At 39.7% G+C, this 24,365-nt stretch overlaps 1 protein-coding gene across 3 annotated transcripts; it reads right to left on the bottom strand.

Annotated features, from left to right (window-relative positions):
* Positions 1-333: 333 nt before the first annotated feature.
* Positions 334-23,467, bottom strand: sf3b1 (splicing factor 3b, subunit 1). Of its 3 annotated transcripts, XM_059342490.1 has the most exons (24): positions 23,377-23,467; positions 21,649-21,821; positions 20,255-20,356; positions 19,741-19,855; positions 16,257-16,336; positions 15,965-16,150; positions 14,691-15,165; positions 13,184-13,305; positions 12,042-12,239; positions 11,832-11,933; positions 10,821-11,000; positions 10,647-10,733; positions 8,848-9,118; positions 8,106-8,251; positions 7,325-7,471; positions 6,936-7,061; positions 5,963-6,184; positions 4,857-5,039; positions 4,645-4,756; positions 3,589-3,709; positions 3,361-3,492; positions 2,452-2,724; positions 1,518-1,734; positions 334-905 (listed from the first exon to the last, which is right to left on the bottom strand). In XM_059342490.1, exons 1-24 carry the CDS (start codon positions 23,402-23,404, stop codon positions 747-749), a joined length of 3,957 nt encoding a protein of 1,318 aa, XP_059198473.1. In that variant the 5' UTR covers positions 23,405-23,467; the 3' UTR covers positions 334-746. The 3 variants fall into 3 exon arrangements, with proteins under 3 accessions (XP_059198473.1, XP_059198474.1, XP_059198476.1); XM_059342491.1 differs by lacking the exons at positions 19,741-19,855; positions 20,255-20,356; positions 21,649-21,821; positions 23,377-23,467 and adding an exon at positions 16,694-19,611; XM_059342493.1 differs by lacking the exons at positions 334-905; positions 1,518-1,734; positions 2,452-2,724; ... (15 more) ...; positions 15,965-16,150; positions 16,257-16,336 and adding an exon at positions 16,364-17,445.
* Between the last annotated feature and the right edge of the window lie 898 nt (positions 23,468-24,365).

The raw sequence follows: 24,365 nt of genomic DNA, 5'->3' as shown, positions 1-24,365 counted from the left end.
TATAATTTATTTTAATTATATTATTTTCATATTTTTTAAGGCATGTTTTCTTTCCACAATGCTATTTTGGAACCAAGTTGTTTGACTGAATATATAGCAATAAAACTAAAAATGATAATGAGTCTAGATGGATAAAAAATAATATAATATAGCTGCGGCGTAAACATTTTTTTGTGACAATTAAAATTTTCTATTGTATTGCGTCCTTGGGTTTCTTGAACCATACCATTACCATTATTATTATTAATGTTCAATGTTTACGACACTCATGCATTTCATGTATATTGGACACTGGGTTCAGGTTATATGAAGACAATAAAAACACAGTTGGAGTTGGAGTTTTATACACAAACATTTTATTCGGTTAAATAAAGCAACGATCTAGTAAGAAGAGAGGTGACGGAGGAGCGGGTCGTACACTAACAAAAAAATGATCCAAATATTTAAAACATCCTGATGACTTTTCTCTGCATTCTGCAACAATCGAGGCTCGGCCGTTTTCTTACAGGGAACACTCAAAGAGTAAAAATTAAAAAAAAATTACATACAGACTCTACAAGTTTCCTCTTTTTTCTCCTATTTTCATGCTCGTTTTTTCAGTCCGGGGCCAGTAAAGCTTCATCAAACAGACGGTTTTAACCCGAAACATCACAGCTGCTAAATAAAAAGGGACTCGGCTTCAGACCGAGTCACAGACGACGGTGAGAGTGACGGATGAAGGGAGGAGAGGAAAGAAGAATTATTATTTACAAGACGTAGTCAAGCTCGTAGCGGACGTACATGTTCTTCTCGTCGTTGTAGACCTGCGGGTAGTGGGCGATGAGCGCGTCCTGCGAGCCGATGTAGATGGAGTTGTAGATCTTCCAGTAAACGTCTCGCACCTTCCTCGCCGGGTGGAACAAACCCTGAGGAGCAAACGACAGCACCGTCAGTCACAGGGAGCTTTTTATTAGATTTAACTCTTTAGTCCATGTTATTAAAATAAGACAGATCCTCCATCTAAAGATAATGACAGTTATCTAAAGCAGTAGTTCTCAACCTTTTTGAGTCGCGACCCCCAATTTAACATGCATGTTGTCCACGACCCCGCTCACTGAACACAATCTCACACGCACAGTTCAGATCACCCAGAAAAGAAACAAAATGACCATAAAAAGAAACAAAATGACGATAAAAAGACACAAATTGACCAAAAAAGGCACAAATTGACCACAAAATTATAAAAAAAAGAGACAGAAAATGACCAAAAAAGGCAAAATTGACCACAAAATTATAAAAAAAAAGACATGAAATGACCAAAAAAGGCAAAATTGACCACAAAATTATAAAAAAAAGACACAAAATGACCAAAAAACAGACACAAAATGACCCAAAAAGGCACAAATTGAACACAAAATTATAAAAAAGACACAAAATGACCCAAAAAGACACGAAAAGACCTGTAGGCAGTACTGCAGCATAATAAATAGATAACAATGTCTAATATAATATATAATAATGTATATATTGGTGCTGACCTGTAGGCAGTACTGCAGCATGCGGCAGGGCCCGATGGCGACCCGCAGCCCCTCCAGCGCTCCCATCACCGCCTGGATGACGTGCGGCGACGTCTCGAACACGTTGGGCCAGACGTAGTTCAACAGGTGGTTGAGAGAATCCTCGCAGCCGAAGCCGTACACGCCCAGAGACATGTGCTGCACCACGGCGCTGGCCGTCTGTCTGTGGACCAGGTCTCTGCAGGAACAGGGTCAACGGTTAGTCCCCGAGGTTAAAACCAGAAGCTTTGTGTTCATTAAACCAGTTACTATGGAGAATTGGTGGTTGTTTAGTGGATGTTTAGGGGGAGATAGCAGGTCAACAATAAATGCTACATAGAAGTGATGACATCATCTGAAAGCTGAGAACATGTTGTTCTGGTCAAAAATATCTAATAAAAAATGACTTGAATCAATTAATTATTTATTGAAATCTATTATTATTATTATTATTATTATTTTATTATTATTACGGGGTATAAAGCCTATAACATTAGTGTTGGCTTTCTAAAGTCCATTTCCATGTTCGATGTTGTTGCAGCAATTTTTGGGTTGATACCATTTGCTACACACATTTGGAGCTCAATAATGCAACTTTATTCATACATAGAATGGATAAAAATGGTCAGAAAACCCATAGAAGAATCTATGCTGTGATTTGGGTTCATGAACTTTGGTCAATTTGGAGATTTCTGTATTTTCAGCAATTGGATGACGAAACCTTCTTATTGTCACTATACCAAGGAAAGCTGCTCACCCTCTGAATGCTCTATGTTTGTGGTTGTAAAGTTCCAGCTTTCCAGTGATACCAAGTTTATCTAATTCAAAGCCTGTTTAGGGACCCCAGTGTGCACAAATATTGACATACAGTAGGCGGAAATGGCGGGCCCGGTTAACAGATTAAAGGTGGACTCACCGGTCCATGAGCGCGTCCTCCAGCAGCGGCGTGACGGCGTAGATGTAGTCTTTGCCCATCTCTCCGATGTACTCGAACAGGAAGGAGAGGGACTTGAGCACGCCGTTCTGCACGTTAAGCTCTGGCACGCGGTACTCGTTCATGAGCGCCGGCAGCACGGTGAACGGCGAGCAGGTCTCGGCCACGATGGCGATGGCCACGGTGGTGCAGACGCGGTTCTGACGCTCCTGCACCTTCAGGTTGTTGAGCAGCGTGGCCAGCACGTCGTGAGGGCTGCAGGGACGAGGAGCAGAGGGGGGTCAGGCTTTCACACGTTTACAGAAAAACTGATAAAGGCTTTAAACTTTACCTACTTAACCTTTAATAGCAAATAAAATACATTTTATGAACAGTTAAAAATCTCTTTTCCCAGTACTTTCTGTGAGTTAAATAAAGGCGAGGCCAAAATACATAATTACTTATCTCAAAAACACACACATAAATATATATATATATATATTTATTTATTTATGTACAGTATAAATTTCCATCACTTTCTGAAATAAATTTAAACAATAAAATCATGCCATTTTCTTTTTTTCTTTAAATGCAATATTAAGTATACTGCATTATGAGGAAAATAGCCAACAGGAATTTTCTTCCTTTTCTATTATAGGGACCACAATGGAAATAAGCCTTAGGGCTTTATTGTGTCATCCCTGACTATTTTTTTTATCTATTTATATTACGTATGACACAGGTTGCTGTTTCATATTTTTTGTATCAAGAATGGTCAAATAAAATCAATCAATCACCTTTCACCCTTCTGATTTTGTACATTTTCAGATTTAATGCATGGACCCAGCGCACTATAAGAGGCTAAAGAATGTTGTGCTAAACATAAACACAGACACCGTTAATGGCGCTCACCCAATGGCTTTGGCGATGTAGCCGAACGTGTTGACCGTTGCTCTGCGGATCGCTTTCTTGTGAGCCTTCAGCAGCTCCAGCAGCTCGAAACAAATCCTCATCCACTCCCTGGCCGACACGTACTCAGCTCCCCTAAAAAACACACACAAGTCAGGACACAGATAATAGTGATAATACACACTACAATCACATTTTTATGATGTAAATCTAAGGTTTTATTCCACCGACCTGTCGGCGATCCTTCCCACCAGGTCGATGCAGTTCTCCTGCACCTTCTCGTGTCTGTTCTTCAGGATGGGAGTCAGACGGGGAAGCAGGTCTTTGATCGGTGGAGTCATCTTGTGCATACCTGCAACAAGAAGACAAATTATCCAGATTAGTGTTCCATGATATAACCACACTAGAGAGGTATCACAATGACCTACGTTTAGTGGGGCTGGGCGATTATATGATCGCGATAAATTTCAGGTGGATTACAGTGATCAGCTGTGAGTATATTTACTCGATCAAACATGTCGGTTTGTAATTTATCGGAGGAGTAAACAGAAAGACCAAACGTGGAGCTAAACGTGGAGCTAAGGGCAGAGAAATAGATGACAGCCATAGACAGCCATGATTTGGAGCCATAAACCAGAGAGGAACAGGTGAATGTTGGGAAAGCGCAAAGGAAATTACAATCTATCCGCTGCTGAATGGAGAGAAAACTAACATTCACAGCACAGCAATTCACACACAGGTATGGTGCATTCAACGGTGCATTCAAGAGCGTGGGACATATGAAAACTTGCAGAGAAACAAGTTATGACTGAATAGAACCAAGTTCCATTAACAAGTTAACAAAACATTAACAGCGTGGGCTTTCTAACAACAAATCTCACAGTTTGTTTATTTCAGGTCTTATATCTGCAAAAACACTAAAGTAGTTCACGGTTATTTTTTTCTACATTTGACTAAAACTATTTTTTATATTTTTTCTATGTTCATCTTATTTATTTTGTATGTAAAAAAATATTGAACTAATCTCTACTTTCTTTAGTTATTAGTACAGATGATTTAAGACGGGCAGTTTAAAAACAGTATAAAAATCGTGATAATAATTTAGATCGGACGATATGAAAAAATATATTGTGATCTTTTTTTTTTTTTTTTGCCATATCGCCCAGCCCTAATGCTTAGAATATTTTGTTATTTACATTTATACACATTAAACCACTTTACTTCCTGCCTCCTACTCTTCCTGACAGGTGTTTCCTTTTATAAATCCTGAAATCTGCGGCGACGTACCAATAACGTTAACGATGGCCTTCAGCGCTCCCAGGATGCTGCCCAGCACCTCGGGGTACTCCTCTCCCAGGTACTCGTACAGCACCACGCCCAAGTGACCCATCAGCTTTTCCTGCAAGCAAACAAACAAACAAAAATGATGAGTTTCTAAAAATAACTCATGCGATCGCATCTTTGGGTCTCTGTATCTCTTTTTATTAACAGCAGCTAACCTCCTGACACGTCTTCATGACCACGGCGGTGCGGGAGATCAGGTCGGCGGCCTGCTGACGCACTTTGGCCGACTTGTTGTTGAGACGCCACAGCACCGTACCGCAGATCTGCGGCAGGTACGGCTTCACGCGCTTCCCGAGGGCGTTCACCACCGTGCCGAAGCCATTCAGCATCACAGAGTCCTGGAAGACAACGAAAAGAAGAAGTTAACATTGTTTTAGTATTTTTTTCCCCATTTTTTTTTTTTTTTTATTCATTACTATATTTGTGTAGGATTTTATTGTATTTAACCCTCAGGGCAGGTTGAGCTTTTCATTCTTCATTTGTTAATAGTTTTAGCTGTGTTCATGCATTTGGCATGAATTTTAGCCAGATTGTGTATCTTTATTTGCTCTTGTTATTTCCAGCCCAGCTCAGCTCCTGCAGTAAGGCTAAAATACACTGTGAATAAACAATAACTACTTTTCAGGTTGAGCCACTGAAACCCATTTCTGATCTCACTTATGTTAAAACATAATACAAATGATTAGACCACCATTGTTTTCTTCACTTGATTGTAGGTACATTTGTTCGGACAATAATAATATAAAAACTAAAATAGGTGATAAGAGTTTAATTTCAGAGCCAATATCTAGACATTTCCCAATAATGTAATACACTTTTTTTTACCAATTATGTAATAAAGTATAACACCAAGCGGGTCAAAAGTGAATAAACATTCAACTTTGACCTGTTGGTGGCGCTAGAGCTCTTGAGCTAGAGTTGATACACAGTATCACCACTTGAACCCAAGTAATGGGTGGTCTGCTGTTAAATTATTACAATATTGGGGAATTATTACATTATCAGGGCTTGCTAAATGAAGGCTAACCTGATAATGTAATAACCTCCATTGATGTTATACTTTATTACATTATTGGGAAATGCACTTTATTACATTATCAGGTTTTATTACATTTTCAATGGACTCAAGTGCAGATTTTTCTTACATTATCGGGAATTTATTACATTATCAGGTTCTACAGTGCTCTATAAATACATTTTGACATAACTTGAGTTAACAAAACCAAACCACTATGAAGAAATGCCTCATCCTCTCCCTCACCTCTGTCGTCTGCTCCTGGAAGGCGTACAGGATGCCGTCGATCAGCTGCTCCTCCAGCTTGTGGTCGATGTCGGCCGCGCCCAGGTTGCCCATGATCTTCTCGATGGTCTCCATCACCATCTTCCTGTACTGCTCCGCCTCGTCTTTCAGGTCGTCCACGATGCGAGAAATGATCTCTGCTGCTCCCACTTTGTTGGCCAGCTCCACCGTGGTGTCCACCAGCTGTTCAGAGGGATCATAATATTAAATGAATATCATTTCAATATATATTATAATATTTTTCTGCATCTTAGTGTTCCACTTTCAAATATATATTTTATCATCCTTTACTGTATTTTTTTATTATTTTCATCTTTTTTTGTCTAGGTTTATTACTTTTTATTGTTATTATTATCATCATTTACTTTTGTTTTTATTTATTCTATTGTACTTGTTTTATCTAAATAATTTGTAACCTGCCTCCAGTGTTTCCTCAATGCTTGACATTGACATGGCGCTTTATAGACAGATTAATGTATATGAAACCAATAAATACGATTCTATCAGTGTAATATGTGGCTGTAACCAACGGGTGCAGGGTGAGAACAGACGAGACATCAGTGGTCAGGTCTGCTGGCTCTCGTGTTGGTGTTCATCTAGCGAACGACTAGCCCTGATCTAACCACGGAGCGGCTGAACAGGCGAGAATAGTTCGCAGGAAACATAGTGCATGCATTAAGTAAACACAGCAATGAATTCTTAAATCTTGAGAATATTAATCGGAATTGAAATGTGGACAATATTAAAATATCCTAGATAAATAAAACAAATAAACTACAACCGAAACAAATAAAATAAGACTTGCATGCTATGTTAATAAAACATTGCACTGAGATTATTATGTATTACATTGTTTTATAATAAAATAACATATAAACAGCTGGAATGGCTATTTTTTAACTGTATATTTCCCTTATAAGGGATGAAGGCTCACCTGTCTGTAGTTGCGTCTGTCCAGAGCCATCCTGTGCTGCCAGAAGTGTTTGAAGAACGGCGGCAGGATCTCCGTCTTGATGTAGTTTGCTTCCACACCATCAGTGCCGCAGCACTGTTTCACCACCTGCAGGAAGGAAAACACAAGCACATGTCAGGAGAAGGAAAACGAGGACATCGACAGGGATTCAAGCGTTTGTTTGGATTTCTTGCAGAAATGTCACCAACGGGTGCAGGGTGAGAACAGAGAGGACACGGATTAATCAGCTCTGCTAATTCTCGTGCTGGTGTTCATCTAGCGACATACTAGCCCCGTGACAACCATTCAGCAGCTGCACAGGCGAGAATGAGTCGCAGGAAGTGTAACGAAGTTTGGTTTCCATCCTTTACCTTGAGCACAATCTTCTTCATCTCCTCGTCGGGCGACTGGAACTCTCTGATGAGGATCAGCATCACCTCTCTGGTGTAGTAGTTGGCGTACTCTGCGTCCATCAGCGGGATCAGGTAACCGATGGCTTTGAGGAAAGCAGCCAGACCCTGGAGACAAAGAGGGGGAGATTAATGAGAATACAAACTCAGATTTTGTCTTTAATCCTTTACAGGGTTTCCCATTAATTACCTAGACCGCCGCGGCCCCCTATAGTCTCATGTGCTGCGTTAACCCACTGAGGCCTAAAACGCCTGTAAAACCTCTGGCCGATTTTAAAATAAGCCCCTAAAACCTGAAAATTTTCTGGAAATTGTCAAGTGTCAACGTTTCTACTCAATAAAAGATTTTTCAGCCTCTGTAGCAGATAGAAATGAAATTCAAAAAGTATTTGAGAGCTTATACAAATACTACAAAACAACGTATCCGCTTTTCCAGGCTTCAATGGGTTAATGTCACATTTGAAGCTACTGAAAGTATTTTTACATGATTCATAATATAAAGTTATTTTGCGTTGTGTTACCGTTGTTCAGCAGAGTTTCTGTCACCCGTCAGTCAGTCAAAACGCGCCCCCTCTCAGTCGTACTTCGAGACATGCGTGCACATTCACACACTGACATGTGCACAGAATGTACCGAGCTGCCCACCCCACTTCTCAGCTTCAAAACAGAAACGTGTCTACTTGTCTGCATCAGTCCCGTCCCCACATGATTGCTTTGTATGTGTATGCACACGATTTCTTACCTTGCCTCTGTGCTGCCTGATACCCTTCCAGAGAGGCTTGAGGACCGAGTCAAAGGACTCGATACCGTAGGGAGTGGCAGCCTCAGCGAGGGCGGCTATAGCCAGAGCGCTGATGGTCCTGACCTTCTGCTGCTCGTCCACCAGACCTGCACAAACACACAGAAGAACAAAAGTCAGAGTCACAACTTAAGTCACAATTTAACCCTCTGCACCCCAAAGCTGCCAAAAACACACCTTTCATCGTAGCCTTTTCTTAAACCTATCGTTGTGCTCTTGTTTTTAAACCTGTTTTTAATCTTGTTGTACTCTGAAGCACCTTGGGATTGCTTTTAACAATGAAAAGTGCTTTGCAAATAAATAACATAAATAAATTAAATTATAATAGCAAGGAAACTGTAAAAATTGGCTTTATCGTTGGAGTTTGAACTTTTCGATGAAAGTTTCCACGACAAAAAGTACCTGAAATGAAGCTTAAAATTGTGATATTTCTTAAAAATCACTTTATTCTAAAACATGGCCAACAATAAACCTTTTGGAATAAATTGATCCTGTTAAAAACATTAAATGTGCTTCAGTATGTAGAAACTGTGGAGCAACCTTTTGTTGATTTAGTAGAAAAGTAGAAAAATGAGCAAAAAATTGGTCTAAAAAAAGGATTTACTTTTAAGAACTCCCTCTAAGAAATAAGAAATCTGGAGTCTACAAGAAGCTACAAACACCTTAAGATAGGACCGTGACTGACCGTGCTCGATGATCTCCACCAAGCTGCGGAGGTGGGGCAGGATGGCGCAGCCCATGAGGATGGCGATCTGCTGCACGATCTTGATGCCCGTGTGGCGAGCCTGCCACGACTTCTTGCTTTTGCACACGGCTTTGAGGAACGGCAGCAGAGAGGGAATGCCGAGAGCGGAGGCGACCACGGCGAAGGCTCGGGCCGTCGTGTTTCTCACGTACTCATCCATGTTGTCGATATCGGGACGCATCGTTGAGATCATCGTGGCCAAACCGGCGGCCTGAAGCGGACAAAATATCAGAGTTAGATATACAGACATTTACTGACCAGGTGAGGTTTGAGTCAAGCAACAATACTAACTTTAATAGTTATTAATTGAAATAAATGATCATAGGACCAAGGAATCTTTATTAAACGTAAACTAACAGGGTTATATTGCACTGCTATATGTTTTTAACAATTCAATTCTATAATAAATCATTTCTATTCTATAAATCCTATAATCTGATGTAACCAACGGGTGCAGGTTGAGAACAGACGAGACTGCTGCAGAAGCTCCCAAAAACTGTTTTAAGATCACAATATTATATCATGTCTTTTCACCGTCAGAGGGAGATTCCTTCCAAGTTTCTTTTCTTACATTTTCTCCCTTTTATTCATGTATTTTTGGGGAGAAATCCTTATGCATGTCAAGGCTCAGAGGACAGGATGCGCAGAGATTTAAAAGCCCCTTATGGTGAATTTGTGATTTGTGATATTGGGTTATATAAATAAACTGATATCATACATTTAGGCAGGACAACCCAGACCTAATTCTTTGATACAACGGCGCTACAAGAAAACATTCCTAAAATGTATTAAACCAATAAGTGGTATTCTTGTCATGCACGTTTTGAGTAGAAGAATGAATAAAAAAAAGCAATGACAAAAATTTAAATGTCACACAGATGTACAAAACTCTGTCATATGTTGTCAGTTAGCACAGGCTGTTTGTGGTTTGGTGTGTAAAATGCTTTACATCATCTCAAAAGAAATACTTCTGCATTGCTCCCTAAAACAAGTAAGTCATTTCAATATAAATGTGCAATTAAAAACAAAAGAAAGAAGAATCACTACTTTAGCAGAACATGTGCTTGTTTTCCAGGTGCACAGGTCTATATTTGAAACTGAAATGTTTATAGATAGATTAACATATATGAAATAAATAAACAAATAACATTCTATCAGTGTAATATGTGGCTGTAACCAACGGGTGCAGGGTGAGAACATATAATATTTCTATAATATTTTTCTGTCTTTTCTGTCTGTCTTTGTTAAAAAACATTTTCTTTTCTTTATTTGTCATTATTTAATAGTCCATTTTCAAATATACATTTTATCATGCTTTACTTTTTTATTTTTTATTATTTTCATTTTTTTTATCTAGGTTTATTACTTTTTATTGTTATTAATATCATTTACTTTTGTTTTTATCTACTCTATTGTAGTTTATTTTTGTATTTATTTTATCTAAATAATTTGTAACCTGCCTCCAGTGTTTCCTCAATGCTTGACGTTGACATGGCGCTTTATAGACAGATTAATATATATGAAACCAATAAATAAGATTCTATCAGCGTAATATGTGGCTGTAACCAACGGGTGCAGGGTGAGAACAGACGAGACATCAGTGGTCAGGTCTGCTGGCTCTCGTGTTGGTGTTCATCTAGCGAACGACTAGCCCTGATCTAACCACGGAGCGGCTGAACAGGCGAGAATAGTTCGCAGGAAACAGAGTGTACTTTATTGAAAAAAAACCCTCACGTTACCTTTGCCAAGTTAGAGATGATCTCTCTGCCTTCAACTCTCGCGTAGTAATCTTCATCAATCAGCAGCGGCTCGATCACCACCAGGATCTGGACACAAAGAGGACAATGACCTCAGTTACTCACACATAATCCAAAGGAAAAAAAAGAGCAGATCTTATTTTAAATGGAGCCTACCTTGTGTACGTATGGTCGAACCAGGTCGTCCAGTTTGTAGAGAATGCGGTCGATGACTTTAACCAGCAGGTGGCGCTCCTGGTCCTCCAGGGTGGGCGACATGAGCAGCGGCAGGATCTGATTGAAGAGCGGGCCGGCTCCAAACTCACGAGCTTTATCTGTGATCTGACGCAGAGCGGCCTGGAGAGAGGGGAGAGGATCGGTTAAAAATTCAGAAAAACCCTTGATAAATAATATAATAATTCATTATTAGTATCTGCTGATCCCAGCGGAGTATGATGGCCAACACTTTGACCTCCACTGAAAGCAGCAGCTCCTCAGAGAGGAGATCCTTTAGCAAGTAAATATTCACACTGCAGCCACAGACAGGCTCAGTGCTGGGTGTGGATCTTGCATTGGGTGTGATGTCATGCTTCATGCTATTTTGGCAGATTGTTTGACATAAAGAATGGACAGAAGAAGTATACAGAACAGCTGTCTGTCTGTTTTAATCCTCTGAACCCAACAAAAGTAAAAGACAATTTAAGAAAAATCACCAGAATTACATACTCGGAGCCAGAAACTCAAACTAAATTCTGCCCCTCGGCGATACTGTGAAGCCATGAATAACTCTACTCAGTCACACAATCTTGTGACAAAAATCCTATGAATGGAGCTGCAGGCTGTTAACAGAGCAGAGCTTGGAAAAAGAGAAATATCTTAATATTTATAGCTTGCAGAGCCCCTTGAGATTTTCCCAGTACTGGTGACACTTGTGGGCACTTGGAAAATGTTGCTTCTTTTTAGGACTTTATTTATTCTGCACAAAAGACACGAGCCTTGAATTCTCCCTACTTCTAGCTGCAGGACTTATACATTTTATATACTGCAGAGAAATACAAGGACAAAGTGAGTAAAATGTGCAAAAAAATAAAAAAATGGGGAGAAAAAAAAGCCCAGAATCTGTTAGCTGGAGTTCAGAGGGTTAGAAATGGACCCTGAAAATCATATGAGAAGATAAAATCGACCAACCTTCCTCATGGGCGGTGTTCCATTTTTAATCTTCAGCAGCAGCTTCATGATCTTCCTCTCTTTCTGCTCCTCTGGACTCAGCGTGGACTCATCCACCTCCACCTAACGCAAACACACACCATCAACACTCATGTCTAACTTCAGACGGAACAAACAACCCAGCTGCTGATTTTACAATCTATTTTTTTAAATGTATGTTTTGATTCTCACCAGCAGTTTGTCGAAGTACTGGATGTCGTCCGGTTTGAGGAAGGGCAGGTTCCCTGAGGGCTGGTCGTTCATCTGTTTGGTGGTGCGGTCCTCCACCTGCATGTGGAAGCCTGTCATGCCTCCGATGGGGGTTGGTGTGGCCGACAGCTTACGGGCCGGGGTGCGGATCGGCACGTAGCCAGCTGGTGGAGGCAAGACCTGTGGAGGAGAAGACAAACTGTCAGTACTGGGATGACTTCTAAATTATAAGTCTTGACTTGCTCACACACACCTTCACACCAAGGTTATTATAGTTAACGAAAACTAACGAAATAACAAAAACTAGAATTGAAAAAACATTTTCGTTAACTGAAATAAAAATAAAAACGAGAGTTTTTAAAAAAACGATAACTAACTGAAACTGTATTATGTGGTTACAAAACTAACTAAAACTAACTGAAATTATAGTGAAAATGTCCTTAGTTTTCGTCTTTGTCAACTTTTTTCATACGTAATTCTTTTGGTTGATATTAAATCTATTTAATCCATCTGGTTTTATGACTTAATAAACTTATTGGGGCTGAGATGGATCAGACAAAGGAAACATTTATTGTGACCTTATTGAATCTGGCACCCAACAAATACCCCATTACAAAAAAACTAAAACTAACACTAAAACTAATAAAAACTAAACTAAAACTAAGCATTTTCCAAAAAATAAAAAATAATTAAAACTAATGAACTCACTCTGAAAACTAACTAAAACTAACTGAATTTGAAAACAAAAATTGACAACGAAATTAAAACTAAAACTAATGAAACATCCAAAACTATTATAACCTTGCTTCACACACTCTATATCAAAGCTTACTCTGTAGATAATTTTAGATTAGACTGTGTAGCTCTCTGTACTCCATAGATTGTGTGTTTTTTGTTTGCTTTACTTTGTTTATTTATTTAGAATAAATACGTTTTTGGAATGCACATGCTGTCCATTTAATGTTGTACACTGTGAATATGTCAACCTCTATGAAAATAATTCCAAAATCGTTCAACCATTCCTAAATATAAATAAGATAATTTGATTAAACTCATTAAGTTCATTATGAATCAGCCCTGCTTTTATCACTAAGTAAATGAAGTGAATAAAAAGGAGCACGGACCTTGTATCCCTCGGGGAACATGGCATCAAGCTCCTCATCTGTGAGAGGTCGGTTCCTCTCATCGATCTCCCTCTCCCACCTCCACGCCTGCAGTTGCTCTGGAGTCATGCTCATCAGGTGACCTGAAGGAAACAGAAATTTAAACACACTTAAAAACACAATAAAATGGGGTTCTGAGAGTATGTTGTGAAGGTGGCCACATATTTTTAAAAAGCTAAGGACTTGAACAATTCCCTGAGCTATTCTTCTAGGGATTTTACTCATATACAACACAGATTCAATTCAGCACCTTTTTTATAAGTACACAAACTTTTCCAGCGGTGCAACAGTCCAGTTCTGCCCTAAGGCATAGATTACAGTCGTATCTGGTAGGTGCTCAAATAGAAAGATAAGATTTAATAGAACTGTACCCAAGAAACAACAATCACAAATCTCTCAGACAAAATACACCTGATGAAAGGTGTATTTAAGGTCCTTCCTTTTTCGTGTTGTAGAATCATATTAGCCACTGTGAGAGGTTTACAACAGTCAGTTTTCAGTCTTCTATTTCTACTAAATGTAGGTCTTTCACAAACAGTCGCCAAATCTTCTCAAACAAGTCTGGTTTCCCTCTCTGCATACACATTATTTTTTCCAGAGGTAAAGCTGTTAACATCTGCCTAATCCAAAATGTCACATGTGGTCTAATCGTCTTTTTCAAAAGAGGCAATTGATTTTTTTAAGCATGTAAAAGACACAAATCTATCAATATTCGTTCATTCAGGGTTCTATGTGACCAGTGGGATAGGATCCTAACATAAAAAGGGCAGGGTTCATTAGCAATCTTTTGAGAGTAACCTCTTTCGATTGCTTTTTTAACTTCTTTATTATTATTATCTTGTTTGTATGTGTGACAACATACCAAATTTTTAAAACTTTTATTTTGGTACATTGCAAAAGTGATCTAATCATACACAAAAACGCATGAAGGGTCGGACAGATATATCAATTAACCAATACTGGACTAAAAGGCATATTAGTGTATATGTTGTCCAATATGAAAACTTTTTACAATAATAAATAATGCAGAAACAATTTAGAAATGATGCCAGCTATTATGAATTTAGTTGAAGGTGGTCCCTTTTTCTATGAACTATGAATTATCCTCATATTTATTAGCTTTTGTCTTGTTTGTATTGCTGCTAGACATCCAGTTTTTCCTCATATGGGCAAAAAAGGGTTTTTGTCACCAGTAATACATGCTGTGATTGGCTGTTACTGACAGCACAGGAGTTCTGCTGTTTTGAGGATAGTTTGGGGGCGAAATGTTCAGTATTTGTTAACTTTTTGGCTATATCTTTTACATTTTTAAACAGAACTGATCGTCGGGCCAGAGTTCACCCGCAGGCCTGCATTAAATATCAAAGTGGCTTCAGGATTCATATGACTAATATCAGCTTCTGCAAAAGCGGTTCCTTCTTTCTAAAGTCAAACTAAATACAAACAAGTGTAAAGAAAGTGTCTCTACCTGGTGTTGGGGTGGCCATGTTCATAGCTGGCGTTCCAATGGGAGTTTTTCCAGGAGTTAGCAGTGGTGTTGAGGATCCCATCTGACTGGCAGGGGTTTCATCCCACCTTGACTTCCTCTTACTGGCGCCCGGGGTCGGAGTCTCGCCCACCGACTCGTCTCCTCTGTCTGTGCGTGGCGTCTCAGCCCAGCCGTTCCCATGTCCCGGGGTCTCCCTTTCTGTCTTTGGGGTTTCGTCCCAGCGATTCTTGCGTACGCTTCCTGTGGCTCCGCCGTGGCCAGGTGTGGCGTGGCCAGGTGTGTCCCTGCCGGGCGTGGCGGCGCCAGCGGGCGTGTGGCTGGGAGTCGGGTCCCACATGCGGGTGCTTGGAGTGGCGCCCGGGGTCTCACTGCCTTTGGGGCGGCCGGGGGTTTCATCCCATCGGCTGTTTGAGGGTGTGTGTGCCGGGGTGTGTCCGGGGGTGTGTCCTGGAGTCTACAAGATGAAAATACAAGATTAAAAACAAGAATAGGCGTGTTTCCACCGAGTACTTTTTGGGAAGTTTTGAGTGTTTTGGCTCTACCCACTAGTTCGTCCCCCTTTGAAGTGACTAACCAACGGAGTTCCAATGTGACAAAAGACCGATGCAGCGAGCAGTGCTGCCAACTTAGACTCTTTTTCAAAAAAGCAACTAGCGTCAATACTCCTTTTTGTGGCGTTATTGGAGTCTTTTGGAGACTCGTTCCTACTCTTCTTAAAGAATACCGGTAGCAGGCGCCGTGCCAAAGCACTCACAAAGGGCCCAGTCCTCCTGCAGCAGTCTCTCCCAGCTGCAGTCAGAGCAGGAGATGTTAACCCCTCAGCGTCCAGTATGCAAATGAATCACGCATGCGAGAAATCGTCACCTCAACCGTATCCAATCAGCATCAACTAATCAGTAGTAGTAGTCACTGAGCTGCTAACCAGAGAAGTTGGGCGGATCTTCCCTACCAAGCCAAACCCAAAGCGGCTCACTAGAGGGAAAAGTACATAATTGAAGCACGCCCAAGACAATCCACAACTTCAAAACAGTTGTGTGAAAGTCCTTGTTTCTACAGCTCCTTCTCAAATAGATTTTTATGAATGCAACCGCAAAAAATAACAAAAATAAACTTTGATTGAATGTTTTGATATATAGGTTTTCAAAACAATTTGTCAAGAATTCAAGGAAACAATGGATGAGCAATTGATTAAAAAAAAAGATTTTTTTTTTTTTTTAACGGTCAAGTACTTGTTTCAATAATTTCAATCTCACCTCAGCAGAGGAGTCGGCCTGGTCCCAGCTGGACATCTTTTTGGGCGTAGCATTAGAGGGGGTTTGGTCAGCTGTCTGGTCCCATCGACGTTTACGTTTTGCAGCAGCTTGTGAGGCGGCGGACCCGTTGACAGCTTTCAGCTCCCCAGCCTTGGCCTTCTCTGCCAGCTGCTGACGAATCTCTCTCTACAAAAGGAAAAGTGCACGAATGTCATAAAAATGATACAACAAAACACAAAGGACTAACGTGGAAATGGCCTCCAGTTAAAGAAAACTGTGGGTAGGCACTCACCTCCTCTTTGGACAGGTTCTGTTCTAACATGACGTCCACGTATGACCTGACCTGCAGCTTGGGGTCCGGCGTTTTGCCCCCTGCGCGAAAGAGCACGAACAAGAACATAGGACACTCATCAGTATACGCTCCAGGGACCCAAGTTATTACAAACACAGCAAGCACAAACACAGCCAGCTAACCCTGACTCTCTTTACCAACAGATTAACTTAGGTTCCTGTTTTATTATAAAAACAGCTGATTCACAAAAACATTCCTACTGAATTACATACAAATATACATTTTGTCTTGCTTACATACAGTCATAGCATTCTAATGAAAAACAAGCAGATACATAGAGAGAAGAGCTGAGGTTGTGGTGTTTTCTTAAAGTGGATTAAGAAGTTATAGCCATCACTGATGCAGGGGTCCTGGGCTGTGCTCTTCAGAATACGTACACTTTCAGTGCCAAGGGTCCCTCTGCAGTCAGACTTCAACCGGCAGAAAAGAAGCCTAGAAAATTTCTCTTTACCATTAGTAACACTTTGGAAAAGGGTTTGAACTCACACACAACAGTATACCACCTGTGTTGCATTGATTTAACGGCACTCAAAAATAAAAAGACATATCTTCTTGGGGCATAGAAACTAGAAAAAAACTCATGTGGAGACCATGTGGTACAGTTTTTGTTTACACTAGCTTATAAAAATGAAGTCAAGATTGAGGTTACTTCTAGGAGTGACATTCTGACAATATATGAGCATCTACTAATTAAAAAAAAAATAGGCAACAAATTATGATAAATATAGCCCAAAAATATAATAAATGACATGTCAGAGCCATGCTGACTCGCCTCAACAGGACTGGTTAATATCCAATCATGATACATTTTAGATCTTGACTTCAAATAAGGATAAGAAATATAGTCAAATATTTGGGCAGTGATTTTCCATCATGAATGCACGGGAACTTTTATCTTAAATTTGTAGGGAAAAATTGATAAGCCAGATATAAAAAAAACTTGGGGGGGTTGAGGTTTGTTGTAGCTGGGCTGCATCTGATTCCCCTCAAAGGCCCCCAAACAAACAGCCAGTGGACCCTGACCAAACTGACAGAAAGTGCACAGTTCTCTGTGTTCCCCCATAACCTACACAGGATGAGTTGCTGCACCCTTAACAGAGTGCAGTACAGGACTGGCAAAGCAGTACTGCTGTAGGAGAGAAATTAAGGACAGTTAGTATGGGCCTGTGGTATTGTGGTACACATTTTTTCTTGATAACATATTTCTATTTTACAGAGAGAGTTGTAAAATAAAAATATATTTACACAATAACGTTTGTACAAAGAGCTCTCTCTACATGCAGGCTTCAGATAAGCCCTACCTAGACCAACACCTGAAGCTCTCAGGCCATTAAAGCTCATATTGTCAGTGGAGGTGAAGATGCAATAAAAATGGAAAACAGTTAACTAGCTGGCTCAGACTACTGCTTGTTGTTTTACAATGCCTTTTCCAGGCACAGTATTCAAGTCTTCATGATTAGACGTAATTAAAGCCCAATAAACTTAATCCTCAGATTTGTAAAAGTAACAATCATGTCCTATGCTGAGGTCCAAGGACAATGGTTGCCCACAGAGGTGGTTAAAGGGATAGTTGGGATGTTGTACTTATCCATAACCAGTGTATTATCTACAGTAGATGGCGGTCCGTACGCCCCCAGGTTGCAGAAACAGGCAGAAGTACCGACACAGAAGCTAAACAATCTACTGCTGTGGACAGGGGAGATGATAAAAGTATTCTAAGTGTGTAATAAAAATCAATATCAACTTATGGGTACGCTATATTTAGAGTAGTTTCACCTCTTTAGCTTGCCGTCAAACAGCCCTGTTTAAGGGGGAAACAACTATGCTCTCTTCAGAGCCAAACACATCAATTTCTCCTCACAGAACACAGGAGTTCTTGACCTACTACTGCCTTCATCTGGTAAATGGTAAATGGACCTGCACTTATATAGCGCTTTTCTAGTCGCTTTGCGACCACTCAAAACTCAGACTCAGCGCTCATTCACCCTTTCACACACACATTCATACTGGTGGCAGAGGCTACCCTAAACGGTCCCACCTGCCAATTCATTCATTCACCGATGAACGCAGCATCGGGAGAAATTTGGGGTTCAGGATACTTCAGCATGTAGGCTGTGACGGTCAGGGATCGAACCACCAACCCTTTGGTTGGGGGCCAACTGACTCTACCAACTGAGCCACAGCCGCCCATCTGTTAGTAAGTTTGTGTTATTGTGCCACTTTGGTGAATATGAACATGAAATCACACAATAACATTAACAAACTAAGCAACTGAGTGGGCGGTAGACCAGCAACTCCTGTGTTCTGCAAGGTAAAAATGTTTTTATCAATGGAGTCTGGTGGCTTTGAAGAGAGCAGATAAGGGCTTCAATTCCCCCCGTGTAAACTTAAACAGAGCTGTCTGATAACATTAAGCAGTGAAAATATTTTGAATTGAGCAAACACTTAGGGTGCCCCAATCTACAGCAGTACATTGTTTATCTTCGGTGTTAGTACTCCTGCCTGCTTTCCCAAACTGAGGATTCTCAGACCGCCACCTGCTGCAGGTAATACACCGACTGTCGAGAAGTACCTCATACAACCAGACAAAAAAAATCCACACTGTCCCTTTAATCACAGCCCAGAAGACTAAAAAAAACAAACTGGCGGGACAAATTGGATCCGATTCTCACGTCTCTGTTATAACATAACCCTGATCGAACGAGAAATAATCCTAAACTGACTAGGCCAAAGCATATTTCTCTGCAATGCCTGCTGTGGGAGGTTAAGCTCTGTCTATAAGCAAGCAGGATGTTGTCAACTGAGCTCAGCATGGAATAGCAAAGTGTATTGGCAGGTGAATTACACCAAATCTAACCCTAAACCTTACATCCTCATATTCTACAAGAGGAAAATGCCTTTTTTTCCATCATAATTTATGCTGACCCTCACATGGGATAGTTAACCCTTCGACTCACACACAACCCATCTGCGACCCACGTCTGTTAGGTGAAATACCCCTTTTTTTAAATCATTGAGCACCTAACCACCTCTCCCACTGAAAAGCATGGTTACCCTGCAGTGGGTTTCTCTTTGTTTTATTGCACGCACCAGAATAAAACTTTTATTTTGCACATTAAGACCCTGAAAAGATTATTCCAAACCAGAAGATAAACTTGAGCCCACCATGACATTTGAAACATATTATCAAAAGATTAGGAAGAGAAACATACAATGACACAAAATGTTCCTGGACCACAGAGGATTGACCACGGGGAAGGCATCAAGTCTGGGAAGCAAGCTATCGCATTGTGGTCGAAGGGTTAAAAACAGCAACTACGGTTGTGAAACCATTGATAGTCATGGAAGTCACAAAAAAGTGAACCGTGAAAAGGGGGGAGGAAATGGGGAAGGTGTAATGAAGTCAGAAAATAGCTAAATTTACCGTCTGCAAAGGGGTCGAGTCGCTCAGGAGAGATGATCATCTGTCTGCGCCTTTGTTTGTATTCGTCTTCCCGCTCTGCGATCTTCTGTGGACGATGCTCTGCAAAGGGGTCATACTGCAAAACAAAGAAGGGGAAGAAATTCTGAGTGTGTTTCTAAACAGAAAAGTAAAAGAACAATATTAAAAAACGGCTGACTGACTAAAATTAAACTGTGAGACACTACAGGTGAAACGTTGTTTAAAAAAAAAAAAAAAACTTAAGATAACTCCATGAAACTTTCCAGGTGTTTTATTTACATCAAGAAAAAATATTTTGTATTAAAAAGTTTTGCAAATGAGGTGTGACCTCATTAAATGTGTGTTGTGGGAGAAAAACAGCCTAAAAATTGACCGGTGCATGAAAAGACGATTTTTCGCCTGTAGTGTCTCGCCTTAATTCTACAATAACTGGAATTTCCCTCCGATTCCACGAAGGTGAAAACATCATATTTAAAAGACAAAAAACGACACGTACTTGCTCGTCTGACTGAGGAATGGCATTGAGAATGGCCACCGGTGCATGGTACCCTGGCTTCTTTTGTCCCAACAAGCTTGTTGATGAATCTTCTTCATCATCCTGAGGAGAGAAACAGAAACAGAAAGAGTCTAGTCAAATCTCACCAGAAATGGCAAGACTCTCCTAGCCCATATGCAACAGACAAATGGGAGCAATCAAGCTCCAGAGAAAACTGTGACATTGTGATGGAATTAAAAATATTATCAGTAACAGTATTATAACCACATAATGGAGGAGGTGTAGTTTGCATGCCAACACTCTGCAACAATTCTAGAGAAATATATAGGGGTGTGACGAGATCTTGTGCCATGAGATCTTGCGAGATTAAACTCGATGATATTTCTTTTTTTGTTAAAAATCTGTCTCGCGAGACTTGTGAGCTATCCAAACTTTGTGACCTGTGGGGGCAGTAAAAGGAAAAGAAGAAGAGGAGGAGAAGGAGGGTAAGCAGCAAGCAGCCAGAATGACGTCGCAGGTGACGGCTCGTTAAAAAGAGTAAGAACGAATCAAAGCGGCACAGTCCTCCGCAGCAGTTTCCCCTAGCTGCAGAGCCAGGGTCTGAAAATTGCTAACAGGCTAACAGTTAGCTCTGTAGCAGTACAGTGTGTATGTGCTGCTGCTGCAGGAGGTGTTCACTTATCGATCTCGGTTTGTTTACAACAAGCACTGGACACTCTGTGCACAGTTAGCGATGCCGGTTAATTCAAGATTGCTATGTTTATGATCAGCGGAGATGCTGTGCATCAAAATTAGCCATGCTGCTTTGTTTTGATCAGCTGCAGATGTGCACAATTAGTGAAGGCGGCCAAAGTTGCTTCTCCCGTGTTTAATCCATCGCTTATGTGATCACGGTCGAAACTGTCGCTAAGCAATTACGCGACGATCGAAAACCATACGTCACCTCCAGAGTCTCTCAATCCCTCTGGAGGCCTTTTTGTAATTGAGAATTGCAGAGTGAGCGGACATTTGAGAGGACGAGACTTGAGACTTTCCTGGTGGCCACTCTTCCCCCTAAAGGAAACACGGCTCATATTGTTCGCACTTGAAAAAAAGAAAGAAATATTTCATTTACTTTATTTTAACTTTTATACATTTTAGTTTTAGTTTCAATTTATGGAAGAAGAAGTTTATTAAAAGTTCATGCGTACATCATGCATGTAAAGAGTCATAATAAAAGATTTCAAAGTGCATGTGCAACTCGATTAAATAAAAGTCTGTTGATCCAGTCATAGATGGTGTCATTGTAGTTTTCGTAAAAACTTGTCTAGTTCTCGTGAACCCAATATCGTGTCTCGTGAGCTGAGTGTATTGTCACACCCCTAGAAATATATCTTCCATATATCATAACTTACCTCCTCTTGTTCATTGGCAGCGATGGATGTGACGTATCCAGCGAAGCGGCTGTCACTGCCTCCGTAGATCTCCTGGTCATAAAAGCCCGTGGAGATCAGACCCACCCCCTGCTCTCCTTCCTCCAGCAGGGTGGCCTTCATCCCCTGGATCTCCAGGATCTGGGCCTCGATGTCTGCAGAGAAATGAAGAAACAAACAAGAAAAAAATACATTATTAATAAAACATCACAGTACAAAAATACATTTATTTTTGGTTAATTTGTTGAAGTACGTTTACTTTATTACTTTTTGATTTTAATGTCACAATCCAGGTAAAGTGCAATCAAATCAAACATTCATGTGGCTTATCAATCTCCTTTATCTAATCCCTCTGTAGAAAATGCTTATAACAAAAAAGTTTACTGCAGTCTTTCCAGGCTACTTTCTACTTGTTCTCCACTACATTCTAGAGAGAAATCATATTGAACCGTTTCACCTGATTTAATTACTTAACAGCTCTGATTTGTACAGAAAACAAAAAATATGATGTTTTGTTTTTGTTAAAACTACTCAACAGGGCAGCTGAAAACTTGTCTGAAAGAAAAATTAACTGGTCTTTATCATTTAAGCCATTTTCCACCTAAATATATGTATTGTGAATTCCTTAAAACATCACATCAAATCAGTTACACATAGAGTTGCAATACCTCAGTTTAAGACCAGAAATAACTAACCTTTATGTTTAAAAAAATGAAGATTTGCTGCTTTTACTTTTAATCATTGTGATGATTGTAATGAATTAGTCATAATGTTGAGGTACTATGGACTGTTAAGGGGTGACTTTGGGCTGGGGGTAATTGTGACTCCATTTATCACCATTTTCAGAAATTTTACAAATCCAACAAACAATCTATTAATGGAGAAAATGTTTAGTAGATTGATCTATAATGACAACAATCATTAGCTGCAGTGCGTCACAAGCTTTACAGCAGTAACTCCTGCTTTTACATTAATCCTAAGTAATAAGAATAATATAAGTATTATAAGATTATAATAAATGATATAACAACAGCCACGGGCTCCATGTGTCTGATTGAGTACGTGTCTGATTGAGTACGTATAATATAGTTATAGCAAAACTACAACTATATGTACGTTATGGTTTTGAATGCAGGAGTTTTACTTATAATAGGGTATTTTTACAGTCTGGTATTGGTACTTTTAGTAGATAAAACCTCTGAATACTTCCCTAAACAGTGTGCACAAAGAAATAGAGTCAATAACAGTAAGCTTGACACAAATAGCTGCACGTTCCTGGTGTTGTTAATTGAAGCTAATGCTAATTGGAGTTAGCCAAATCAGACATTTATACACGCGATTTTAAATAATAAATAGTGGTGTAAAATGGGGACGTTTTACAATAAAACACATGGTTGAATATTCATCTGGCTATGTAGAGGAGTCTAGGGGCACCAGACGTTGCACCAATATCAACAAATAAAAGGGTAAATAGTAAGCGACAGTCGTGGCTAACTAGCATGCTAACTAGCATGCTAACCAGCGCCATTATCTGAGCCGCCGCGTTGCGTCGCATCACGGCCCGCTGCTTATCGCGTCAAAAAACAACTAAATTATACATTACAGTCAACCCCAGAGAATTAGATATTGACTACAACATTTATTGGCACACAGTCATTTGAAAAGTGCTTCGTACCAGAAGCTATTTAGTGATTTAAAAAGATAATTTACCTTCGTGCGTTTTGGCGATCTTCGCCATTTTGGTGGTGGTTGTTCGAGTCTGGAACCGGAAGTCTGTCAATCCTGACTTCCGCCTCCCTCCAACTGCTCTCAGGTCAGTTTATATTATACATACATATATATATATGTCTATGAGTTTACGAACGCTGACGCGATGTTATTTTTGTAAAATAAATAAATAAATAAAATAAAATAAATCCCATATGTACGATGGAGTATCAGGGCCACATTTAGAAAAAAAAAAAAAAATTTAAAAGATTAAAGTCGTTGAATTACTTTTTTTTTTTTTTTTTTTTTTTTTTTAAATGAACTTTATTAAGGCAGTTGGGTGGGGTGTAATTAAAAAAAAATACATCAGAACGTCGCCAGGGGGTTTCAATAAATCATAAAGAGGTTGTCATACAAAAATATTATAAAAATTACAAATATTCAGAGTTTTAGCAGCTTTCAAATTAGTAGAGTCTTTAATAGAATTAATATACTGCTTGGTTTCACTTATAAATATAGAAAAGAGGGGATTTTTTTTGTGTATCGAGATTTATGTATGTGATATTTTGCCAATAGAATAATTAGATTTATAATGTAATATTGATTTTTTTTGTGTATGGGAAGTCAGTGAAACCAAACAGTATATTTTCAAAACAAAGGGACAAATTAGGTTCAATTGAAAAAAAAAGGAAGTTACAAATATCTTTCCAGAACTTAGACGAGAAAGGGCATCGTTGAATTACTTACGAGGATAAATTCTACGTCTTCGTCTTAATTACGAGACTTTAGTCTCGTAATTACTTCAATACTTACGACTTTAATAGCATTTTTTTTTGTATTGACCCAAATACATATGTGGTTCTTTTGTTGCTGTTGTTTTATTTGTTTGTTTTTACAGTTTGCTGTTACGTGTGTGAATGTTTACATTGTCAGCTTTGCTGTTATTTTCCCATTCTTGATTCGTAATATTATAAATTTTCTACCTGCTCAGT

The sequence above is a fragment of the Centropristis striata genome, chromosome 10 (genome assembly GCF_030273125.1).
Source record: "Centropristis striata isolate RG_2023a ecotype Rhode Island chromosome 10, C.striata_1.0, whole genome shotgun sequence".
Lineage (NCBI taxonomy): Eukaryota > Metazoa > Chordata > Actinopteri > Perciformes > Serranidae > Centropristis > Centropristis striata.
The sequence above is the reverse complement of the archived record's forward strand: the minus strand, read 5'-3'. Positions and strand labels throughout refer to the sequence as shown.